The 12,047-nt window shown below is 43.7% G+C and overlaps 1 protein-coding gene across 1 annotated transcript; it reads left to right on the forward strand.

Moving 5' to 3' along the window:
- The first annotated feature begins 846 nt into the window (after positions 1 to 846).
- Positions 847 to 10,997, forward strand: cmya5 (cardiomyopathy associated 5). Its single transcript, XM_084025199.1, has 14 exons — positions 847 to 1,100; positions 2,018 to 2,657; positions 2,802 to 5,645; positions 7,982 to 8,077; positions 8,208 to 8,426; positions 8,513 to 8,535; positions 8,693 to 8,817; positions 8,906 to 9,040; positions 9,265 to 9,411; positions 9,613 to 9,760; positions 9,908 to 10,041; positions 10,145 to 10,262; positions 10,334 to 10,510; positions 10,602 to 10,997. Exons 1-14 carry the CDS (start codon positions 985 to 987, stop codon positions 10,852 to 10,854), a joined length of 5,175 nt encoding a protein of 1,724 aa, XP_083881325.1. The 5' UTR covers positions 847 to 984; the 3' UTR covers positions 10,855 to 10,997.
- Positions 10,998 to 12,047: the final 1,050 nt, after the last annotated feature.

Consider the following 12,047-nt stretch of genomic DNA (forward strand, 5'->3'; position numbering starts at 1 on the left):
ATATTCAGATATGCTGACTTTGGTGAACTCTTTAATTGTATGTTTTAAGGTCCAACAAAGGCATCCATCACACAGTATTATATTTGATAATGAGTTAAAAATCTCAATTATAGGTTTGTTCAAATATTGTATCCACAGGAACTATATGCTTAAACTGGAACAGACCATAAACACATTGCCATCCTAAAGATTTGGTCCGATCTACCTAGTCCATGTGACATTTTGATGTTATGTGTCCGTAAAGTAATGCAGTTTATCTACTGTCATGAGGAGCTCCGGCATCTTTTAGTATATTATGCTTGTGATTTATAAAAGAATATAAAGATTTTAAAACTAAGGATTGCTTCTGGATGAACACACCTTTGTCTAAGTGTTCTCTGCAGCCTCTTCTGGAAGCCCTTTTGTTGATTAGTTTTGTTTTGTGGATTGACACCTTATTACACCAAGTTTTATGACCTGCGTAATCCCTAGTTCTGCTAGGGGGTAAAACTCTTACAAGACGTGTATTTGATCCTGTTTTGTGTTGCCACCAGCAGCAGGGGGGACCAGGGGGTTACTGTTTCAGCACACAACCTATATTTAACTCCGCAAGGGGGATTTTGATCTTAAAGTCACACTGGCTCATTCAGATATCAGCAACTAGGCATAAACCACCATAATGACGTTTCTATAATCTATTACAGTCTATTCATGATAAGTTAAAAATCCAACTACTTCTTAGATAAAGTGCACTAAACAAACTCTTAAGACCTAGCTTTTCTCACTGCTCCCCTCTAAGCTCCACTCCCCTCTTTTCATTCCCCACTCGGTCTATTTCAGTCCCTGGCTGAGTCAGATGGACTGCTCCCAACTTAGAATGACACAAACAGGCAGACCAACTTTTTTGTGAAATCAGAGTGGCTGAAAAACATCTACAGGACTCTAAAGTACACAGAATAACAACACCGGGGCCTGCCAAGGGAAGAGTGGGACGATACTAACAAGATGGAAGAAAGTGAGAGCCTGGACTTGGAGGTGACGGAGCTGCAGGAGTTTCAAAGTGAGGCTTCAGAGGCCATCAGCCAAGACGATGAAGACGAAGTGGAGGAACTGCAAAACAGGTGCTTGACACACTGGATTTTTTTTTTACAAGCTCAATTGTGACTAACTTGTATCGTTGTGTTAATCGGTGACTTTTCTGCTGGGAGATGTTATCGTGAAATATACTTAATAAAGCCTGTGAGAAGCTGCTCATTTCTGGTGCTCAAATGGGCTTTTCTTTAAAAAAAAGAGCAAAGAGAAGTCTTATGTCTGTCTGGAGAGTGCGACTGGACCCGCATATCCAAGTGACACAAAGCAGTACTCCATTTAACTTCATATAATAAATGATCATCTGTTCTTCAGCTCAAACAGGGAATGCAGGCAGCTCTAATCTAATATTTGATCATTCACCATCCTATATTTTACATCTCATTTATCATGCTTCAAACTGAGTGCTCTAGTTTTCCTTGCCATGTCATAAATAGTAGAAGACATCGATATGTTGGATGTATCTGGGAAGCCCAGGCATATCTTCTCTAATATTACATGAATGACGCTTTGGGACGTCACCTTGCTGTAACCCTGCAGGGGTTGAGCTGTATTGGTAGCAGGAGGGACTGCTCAGAGTGCATACAATCATTATTTTTTGTCAGTTAATCACTCACATTGGCAGCCTAACAGCAGACACCTGGAAGTCTAGAGATCTACGCTTCTCAAGTCATCATCTTGAGAGTAGATCAGCAAGTGAAATCGTGTTTTCAGCGTAGATTTTCTAAGTTGACTCAGGTGAAAAATGTGAATAAGTGGTGCTGGTTTCCATGTTGGCTCATCTTGCTCAGATATGCTTTGATTTGATTCATTGGTTTGTTCTCTGCTTGCATTTCCATGAGCTGTGCCAAAAGGATCTCCTCTTGCAGACTGTGTAGTCATGCCCCTTCTCTTCTTGTGAACTGCATGCTCTCCTTCCTCTAACTTGGTCCATTTCTCTCTCTTTCAGTCTGCGAGAGGTTGTCCAGGACCAGTCTTTGAAGCCTAAAATCCAGTGTCTGATGGTGGATCAATCGTTCTCCATGGTAACTGTTCAGAGCGAGGACAGTGGTATTGTTTGGGAGACGGCCTCTAGCCGCTGCTCTACACCCTGGGCCTCTGAGACCAGCTCCATCTCTGAAGCCTACAGTATGGAGGGCCCTGGAGCCGCAGGGAAGATCACCATCATCTTTGACGAAGAGGAAATAGTCCGTCGGAGGACGAGGTCTGGAAGTCGCAGCAGGCTGAGAGATAGGCTGAGCCGACCTGGTAGTTCAAGATCGGCTTCGGCCCTGGGAGTGGAGAGACCGGAGATGGCAGAGATTTCTCTTCCCAATGTCAAACAGGAGAAAACTGAAACAGAGCCAGACTTGGAGGAAATCAAAAACAAAGATCAGCAGCTGTTTAGTTTGATTTCAGAGGGTTATGAGATTCTCAACATCAGAGTCCCCTCCAAACTTCCCACAGTGGACGAGGAAGAGAGCACGGAGTTGCAGGACAATTTATCTTATTTGGACAAGACTCCCAAGATCAGGTCCCGGAACCACCATGACTTGACACTACAACAAAATCATGCCCTGCCAGAGGTGGAAATACTGGATCTCCAGGAGGTAGTTATTGATTTCTCTGATTTTAATTTGCCTTTTTCTGCCATTCACAAGAAATTAAGAATATATGAATTTGTCTTGTAAAATTCAGTTTTAAACACTTAATTGTCCTCTATATATGACTTATTGATTGTGATCTTTCTTCAGCCCACAATGCAAGACTCTTCTCAGCCGTCAGCAGACACAGAGCTCAGACACACACCCACTCAGAAAGAGAGCACTGGAGACATAGACTACTTTGAGAAGTTTACCCTTGTTGATGTGGTGGTTCCTGAGGAACAAGCCGCAGAGCTGCAGGAGGAGGCACAACAGCCTGTAACACAGCCCCAAGTAGAGGAGCAAAAGCCACCTAAAGAGACGGCCACAGACAGCCCCTCTGCATCAGAGGAATCATTTGTCTTTGTGACGGATGTGGACATAGTGGAGGAACACCTGGACGAGGTCTTCTACGGAGAACGGGCTCCTGCTGATTCACTGCAGCGGAGAGAAGACGATGAGGCGGAGAATGGGATGAGAATGAGACGGGAGAGCCAGAGATCTGTGAAGGAGAACGGTTCAGTGTTGTTTGAGAGGGAAGACACCATCCTCACGCCCATTTATATCTCCTCTGGACCCCCCAAGATCATTGACCTCATCCTGCTGGAAGAGCCCACCGCCATGTCTTTCATGTACTCGGACCTTTACGAAGATGCAGTGGGCGAAAGGAGGAAGAGTGATGAGGAACACTCTGAGGCAGAGAGTGTAGCATCTGAGAAGACGTATAAGAGACGTTTTTCAGATTCAGAGGAGGCAGAGGGGTACCTGGAGAAGTTTACTTTGAAGGATGAAATTCCCACAGTGGAGGTTCAACCAGAGTCAGTAGAAAAGAGCGAGGGGAGGATGATGTGGTCGCAGAGTAAGTTTGACATGACAGGATGTCTAACAAGAGTGGTCAGAGAAGAAGACGAGGAGAAGTTAAAGACAGAGGAACCAGAGACACAGGAGGTCAGTGGTGGAGACGGGAGCAAAGATTTACAATCAGCAACATTTGTAGAGAATAGAGAAAAGGTTACTGAGACAGAAAAGGAGAGGGAGGAAATACAACTCTTTGTGGTGGCTGAAGAGCAGGCTGTATCAGACGAATCAATTCAGGAGTCTAAACTGAAAGATGATCAGATGGAGGATCAGGAGGTGAAACATGAGGTAGAGAAAGGCCAGACCCAGCCTCCTGAGAGCAGCCGTGATGAACCTCTTCCTGAACCTCAGCAGGTAGACAGTACAGTAGAGAAATCAGAGAATGACGAGCATCACAGCGAAGAGTCAGCAGAAAAAACTAGCATTACTGAACCTGAAAAACCACATCAGACACAGAAAGTGGTAGAAAAAACAGCTCAAGTGGTTGTTAATGCTGCAGAGGAGACGGATGTGGGAGCACCTGTAAGCAGTGAGTCACCTCAAATCATCACTGAGAACAGTTTGTCTGAGAAGACGTCTACTGACGCCAGGATGGTGGCTGCTAATGACAAATTAGTAACTGAGGCCATAGCAGAGGCCACAGCTGAAATGGAAGAATCTGAGACTGAAAGACAGCAAATGCTCATCCCTACTGAAACAGAGACATCCACTGAAACATCTCTGTGTCAGGAAAAAGAAGCTGAGGATGTTGCACCTGTTGAGGTCATCACTGACTGTGATTCTACAGTCCATGCATTAGTGGAGGTAACTGAAAAGGCAGTGGATGAAAATGAGATCCAAACTCAAGTTCAGATTGATCTTCAGGAGGTAACGAGTGTTGAAACAAAAGATGTTCAAATGGCTGAAGTACATGGCGCTCTATCAGAGGGAAGTGCAGCTGGGAGCCAGTCACCTGAATGCATTGCTGAAGCCGATCAAGAGTTAGATGATAAAACGCAGATTTCAAGCGAAGTAAATGAACTTCAAGTCACACCAGATTCAGAAAAAACACAGGATGCACTTCTTGTATCCACAGAGCATCGACAAGAGGAGTCAGGAGCTGACAGTGAGCTGATAACTGAAGCCAAAGATAAAACACCCATAGGGGACACTGGGGCTGTTGCACAGGAGATGGTGAATGAGAGTGATGAGTTAATCCTCCTTGTCCCCAAAGGACAAGCTGTAGAGATGGACATAGAGATCAGTCAGTTATCAGAGCAGACTACAAGTGTTCTCTCTGAATCTGACACATGTGAACGTCTCATAGCACCCGAAACCACCACGACATGGCCAGAGACTCTTCAGGCATCAAATGAAGAAACAACGACAGAGTCTCAAATGGAGCTGAAGTCAGACGTTGTTCTCAAGGAAGACACCAGAAATGAGTTAGACAGGTTATCTCCTCCAGCCCCTGTGGAGGAGGCCGACACTGAGGAGCAGAAGTTCAAGTTGGACTTTGAAGAAGATGAGGGCGTCTTTTCCCCTCTGAGGAGCTTTACTCCCCAGGAGGATTTGTCCGGGCTACACAGCGAGGCTATGAAGTCAGAAGCACCAAACGTAGAAGATCAGCTAGACATGCATGAGGTGGAAGATGCTCCAGAAACAAGCATCGTTAGAGAGCATTTAAGTTCTGAGATTGAGCTGCACAGAGAGGATGTTGAACAAAAAAAGGCCGAACAAGACGAGGAAGTATCGGAGGCTCCAGAGGTGATTGTTGAGGAGCTTGAATATGAAATCATATCTAAACAGGATGCAAAAGAGATGCCAGAACCTGAAACGCAAAGAGACGCAGAGGAACCAAAACCTGAGTCTGAAGAGAGGATGGAGATGGAGGAGGAGACAGAGTTGGTTGTGTCCCCAGAAGAAGAGGCCATTGAGGCCGACTATGATATCATCGATGCAGAGGAGGAGAGTCAGGCCAGACTGGCTGCTGAGCTGCAGGGGATGGACTGGTTCTGTATCACCTGTGAATGTCTGCTGTCAGAGGACGACTGTCTTTCTGGAGAGCACCACATCCACAAACTGATTTCTGTGGACCAAGCCTACGAGGACATCAAGGTAATGTACTTTGAGCAAGGCTTGAAATGGGTTGATACTAGCTTGTGCAAACTTCATATTTTGTTTTAAAAGGAAGAAAAGTTGGTTGGCTTTTCATACATAAATATGGAGAAATTGATTTTTTGTTAATATTTTTGCATACATACCAAATAGTAGTGTTTTAGTAAAACATTTGGCTTCGTTAGCATGCACAGTGAGTAAATTATCAATTAATATTACACAATTGACATCTATTGAAGGGTGTGGCATTAGTAACATTAGTGCCAAATTCATTCATTATTTCCCAGACTATTTTTCCGCAGCACCACGTCTCCTATCTGATGGCATGCTGTAATCAAATAGCAGCTCATCATACACTTAACACGCATTATTACAACACAGTTATGATCACACACACTTTACCGGCATTAGTTTGGGTCATCATATCATAAAATGCTCCTAAATCACTCAGCTATGACTTTTCCATCCATGCAGGCAGATTGCATGCTGCAGGCCTGCGGCAGGATGCGGCCAAGCACATTGAACTGTTGTGATGTAATGCTCTGCTTTGATCCATGGAAAGGTCCAGTGTGACATCATCGAGTGGAGTCTGATATGTGATCCGTTCACACAGGCTGTTCTCCTCGCTGTCCCTATGGGTCAGTACAGGGTCAGCCATCTGCGTTTGAAAATCTGTATTGCAACACCTTCTAGCAATATAGAAAAATCAATTTTTGCTGTCTTTAACGTGGAGATTTCTAAAAGCCATCTGCCCAGTTTTTTACCGACAAGCTCAAGCCTCACACATCATTCACAGAAAAGAAGACAGTATTATGTTTTCAATTGTTTTTCTGTAATTTCATCTGTGATGATATATAGACAACATGAGTCGACGACATGTGTTTGATGAACAATCAACGTAAATTACCCGACTTCTAATTCAAAGAAAGCTGGAACAAACTGTGAATAATCACTTCATTTACAGATACATACATACACATGTCTTCTGACTCAGCCTCAAATGTGAGCTGTCAGTGTCCGTGTGGTCATGACAGGGTTGCCATCGTTCTTCCTTCTCAAATATCCTCCCTGATGCTTCCGGATAAAGCAGCAGATGGCAACATGTTAACCTAAAGATGAACCTGTCGGTGTAAATCATAACAACAGAGATGAGCATCCATCTTAGGTTAATTAACTGGATCAAAATGCTTTAAAAGTGCAAAACCAGGGTGCACCGATGGGAATTTGGAATGAAGACCAAGTCTGGTGCTGTTTTAATGTCATAATGTCATATCTACAAACCTGCAATGGATATATTTCCCTCCCAAAAGAGCTTAATAAGCATAAGGAGATATTCTGCATCGTTGTTTGTTCTTTCTATCTATTCAGGCCATGAAAATTGATTCATTTTGTTCCCCGTCTCTTCCACTGGGAATTCTCCTCATTGTGTTGGAGTGGGGTCGAGTAGAACAGGAATCACTACAAAATAATAGGTCTACCAATAAATGGGCATGTGAGTAATCTGTTTGAGTTAGACGTTTCATCCCTGTATCTTGTTATCAGAGGCTTCGGGAGATTTGGTGGAAAGAGTACTAGATTATTCTACTCAAGTAATGTACTGTAAGTCATTTTACTCAAGTAAAAGTACAAGTTAAAATGTACTTTAGTAAAAGTAAAAATAATACAATACAAACTCATTGATGGTGATATATGGTACTACTGTTAAATTAATGAGCAGGCTACTAAATAGATTGCATTCTATTTTAATATTAACTTAAAAAATACAATTAATGAAAGACTATGTATTTATATATGTGTATATTTGACTAAGCTATGGACACAACGGCGCCGGAAACGTATAATAGAAATAACATTAGAATGAAAACATCACCGAAGCAAACATGGACATGTCAATGATTTCAACTTGTTGTACTCGCCGGTCTGAACAGCATCATGAAGTCCAGGTTCAACTTCCGGTCCCACTGTGGTCCTCAAACGTTTAGAGCTGCATGAGGCTCGAGAGTTCCTCAGTGAACCCTGAACGTCCCAGCTGGAGGATCCGTGAGCATGTTAGCGTTTGTGGTGTTGGCCAGACCCGGCCTGCCACCAGGCCACCGTACAGGTGACCAACATTGTGGGTGTGTCACACGCGGAGCTCTGCCCTCCTGTGGCCGCAGAAACACCTGCAGCTTCTTCTTTACTGCAGCTGCTTTCTTGTTTTGTATTCTACAATATTTTCATTTCACTTTTGTTTTGTTGGACTGTAATGAAGAACACTGTGATGAATAAAAGTATAATTATCGATCGTTAAAAACACACATCGACCTTCTTCATAAATGAAGTTATTTTTTTCTCAGGAGAAGCTGAGTGACTGGATCTCAGAGCTTCAGGGCAGGTCAGAGAACATCGAGGACCTGGTGTCGGAGCTTGAAGTGGCCTACAACACTGTGGAGGTAAAACAAACGTTAACATCTAATACTACTAGGACAATACTTCTTTTTAATACTTGCTATTATTATTAAGTTTCACGATGTGAGTTCATTTAGTGATTTTGTTGGTGAATGTGTCTCTCCTCTCAACCAGGACCAGTTCGTGGAGAGCGAGGCGGCGATGCAGGTGCAGAACGAAGAGGTGATGGCTCTGGTGATGGAGCAGTACAACGACATGTCTGTCAGCATGGAAGAGGAGAAGAAGGTCAAGCTGGAGCAGCTATATGACCAGATCGTGTCCTTCCAGGAGAGCATCGACTCTGCCAAGGCCACGCTAGAGACCACGGACAGAGAGGCAGAGACTGACGCACGGGTGAGTCCTGAGGATTATTGATCAGTGGCATCATGTGTTTTTGTCAAATTTCTAATGAGTCCCTCTTCAATCTGTTCTTCCGCTAGTCACCTGAAGACATCCATGCAAGGTAATGTGACTAGATAGTGATAATCAATAGCCTACAGTTTGCTGCTTGAGCTGCAGAGGTATAATGTTCAGTATATGCTCTGCTCAGTATACAGACGTTTTTTTGACACTGACCTGTGGTTGTGGCCACTGGCTAAATGCTGTGGTTGTGTCTCAAGTCTCAAGGCAGCTCTGGACTCAGCCATGTCACTGGAACTGGGTCCCAAGGGTTTGCTGGTGTTCGAGGACTATGCCAAGGGCAATACGTCGAGCCCTCACCTCGCACTGCGCAAGGGAATCCCAGGTAGGCCCGATATAAACATACCCTTGCAGATACACCTGACATCTATGCATCAGTAATGGACCTTGTATGTCTCCTGTCTTTGCCTCAGTGCCTCAGAGGCCTACGCTGCAGACTCAGGAGACAGGCTCAGCCACCAGTACCAGTGTCACAGTTTACTGGAAGGTCAACCCTGAAGATATCATAGACTGCTTCCAGGTGTACTGCATGGAGGATCCACAGGGAGGTAAATATGTTCACTATAGTGGTGAAATGCTGGCTTAAGTGATACCTTGTTAAAAGGAAATATCATCTACATCAGGTAAATTAACAGAAATTAAAATGAATGGATAATTTAAAGGATTTTTTTCCCATAAAACATTCTAAAGTAGTATTTTGTAGTATTTATAACGGGTATAGAATTTCTTGATGTGAAGTTTTTGAGTGTTTGTGTGGCTCCTGTTGTCACAGCTGTGTCAGAGGAGTACCGTGTGACGGTGAAGGAGAGTCATTGTGTCCTGGAGGAGCTGGAGCCTGACAAGACCTACAAGGTGTGGGTGATGGCCGTCAACTATACAGGCTGCTCTCTGCCCAGCGAGAGACTCTCCTTCAGAACTGGTCAGTCCACCCACTGGAACAAAAGTTACAACAGTACAACTTTGATATCGGAAAGCATCGTCTATGTGTGTTATTTCCTGGCATTGTGGAGGGAGTTTAGAGTCTTGCTATGTGTTATATTATAGCATCTATATTTTTGGGATTCAGAAAGACCTTTAAATTTCAAACTGTTACAGACAGGACTTGTTCTCTGTGTGTCAGCTCCTTCAGTGCCAGTGATCGACACGGAGCTCTGTACTGTCATGTGGGATTCGGCCACGCTGCGGTGGAACTCAGCAAATCAGATTCCTGAACAGAGTTACACCCTGGAGTACTGTCGGCAGTATGAACTGGAGGGAGAGGGGCTCAGGTGAGTGTTTGTTTTAACCAAGTACCTGCATGTATAGAAGGGTGAGTTTGTGAGTAATTTACAAAATCCTACACCAGTACAATAATTCCTACACCAACATATTCTTTTAATCTATATGTGTGATGTATGTTTGTGTGTGTCACATAGGTCCATCTCAGGTATCAAAGGCTGTGAACAAAGGGTTCTCCTGCAGCCCAATGAGAATTATCTGTTTTACATCAAAGCTGTGAATCAATATGGAGCCAGTGAACAGAGTGAGGCTGCCCTCATTTCCACCAAAGGTAAGAAAACAACTTCAACTGTGTTTGTATGTCTATTTGTGTGCAACATGACATCACAAATACAGAAACTGTGCATATTTCTCTCACCTGTTACTGATTTTAGGGACAAGGTTCCACCTGCTGAAGGCCTCAGCTCATCCTGCTCTGGAGCTGTCGGTGGACCAGACCACCCTGCACTACTGTCAGGACGCTCATGAAAACACACCATCTACAGACAAACAGTGAGTCTCAGTCAGCTCCAACCACTCGACCTTTTAAGGAATGTGTAAAACAGAGTCTGTGTGTTTTCTAGGTGTCCATCCATCCTGGGTGAGTTGTTGCCAGGACAAGGACGTTACTACTGGGAGACCCTAGTGTCAGAAAGCACAGCTTACAGGCTTGGCGTGGCGTACAACACGGCCAACAGAAACAGCCCACTGGGTGAAAACAGCCAATCCTGGTGTTTGCAGTGCATCCCTACACCATCAGGGTATGCATAAAGCATTTCCCCTCCCAGTTACAGAACGACCCATAAATGCTCTGGTTTAATCCTCCTTTCTTCGCTGTCTTTGTCTGTCCAGCTGCAGGTATCAGCTGCTCCACAATGAAGTTCAGTCCAGTGTGTTTCTGATTGAGATGCCTGAGCGAGTGGGTACCCTCCTGGATTACCAGTGTGGCCGTTTATCTTTCTACAATGCCCAAAGTGGCCAGTTGTTAGGCAGTTTCTGCCAGCGCTTCACCCAGCCATGCCACCCCGCTCTGGCCCTGGAGGCTCCAGGCAGCCTGGAGGTCAGCATGGTGCTGGAGGTGCCGGGGTTCACCAAAGACAGCTAGCTCTGCTATCTGCCTCACACACTGAGGAGTTTACAGTTCATGTTGGACATAATTTGATTTGAATGATCTTACTGTATTATGATTGAAATTATTGCATTATTGAGAAAAATGCAGATATGACAGGACATAAAATATATTGATATTCCACAGTAAAGACAGAATACATACAGTATTCTACAGGTATAGATCGAACCTAATCAATATAGTGCAAGTTTTCTGTCATTAAATCAATTCTTCAATGTTAACAGCAGTTAAAATGTCTTGTAAATACCACAAACAGAAGATGGTGGGAAATACAACTGGATTCAAAATGAGTACCTAAATTATTTTCACAGGTGAGTTTGTTTTTTCAAGGAAGAAATGTTGTGGATCATGTTGTAAATTTGACCATAACATATGCTGATGTGATTGTGTTGTATTGTTTCGTGAATGTTCTTTGATCAGGTTCAGTTTTCTCCTCTTTATTCATAGTAAAGGGTCTGACTGCAGTCGATCAATCACAAGTCAGTCACCGAGTCATTATTGAGACAGACTTTTGTCAACACAATGTTAAGACACTGACTTCATAGCTCCAAGAAACATACTGTGGGACTTCTAAACTGTATTGCATATTGTGAACGTGTAAATAACCTTTGTAAACAGATCTCATCAATATTTTGTTATGTGCGACTTGCAGCAGGGGATGAATTGTTTTCCTTTCTTTGTCTTGTAAAATTATTTTAACTGAATCTGAGCTGAATGAACATTTTTGCTTTTTTATTTGCACAACTGGACTGGATTGTTTTCAGCTCATTAGCTTTTTGAGCGTATATTCACCACCAGAGGGCGACAGCACTCCATTGGCTGTACTATTAGTTCAAAATCAGGCTCAAATACATTTCTGCCACCAATCCTAACAACTTATGCAAAATATATCTTACATTTTTGATATAGAATGATCACATAGACCAGAGTGTAACATTTCTCCAGGCACTCGTACCTTTTCCCCTCATCTCTGACACCTTTCCTCATTTCTGGGGAAACGGAGAGAGGAGGAGATCGAAAGAAAAAAGAGGGTTGTGGGGCAAACACATGCAGGCCATCAGGGAACAGCTACTGGCTTCCATATCATCTGTTGGACTGCTCAGCTGGAAGCTGAGGGACAGCTCAGCTTCTCGGCAACAACCTCAATTCACTGGGCGTGGGACTGATAA

This window comes from Eutrigla gurnardus, assembly GCF_963514095.1.
Source record: "Eutrigla gurnardus genome assembly, chromosome: 13".
In the NCBI taxonomy this organism is placed as follows: domain Eukaryota; kingdom Metazoa; phylum Chordata; class Actinopteri; order Perciformes; family Triglidae; genus Eutrigla; species Eutrigla gurnardus.

Bases quoted from the DNA above. Each gene is read 5' to 3' on its own strand.
- cmya5 (XM_084025199.1), top strand. From the start codon at position 985: ATGGAAGAAAGTGAGAGCCTGGACTTGGAGGTGACGGAGCTGCAGGAG. The intron at 2,658-2,801 runs GTAGTTATTGAT...ATCTTTCTTCAG, and splicing joins AAATACTGGATCTCCAGGAG to CCCACAATGCAAGACTCTTC. The intron at 9,761-9,907 runs GTGAGTGTTTGT...TGTGTCACATAG, and splicing joins CTGGAGGGAGAGGGGCTCAG to GTCCATCTCAGGTATCAAAG.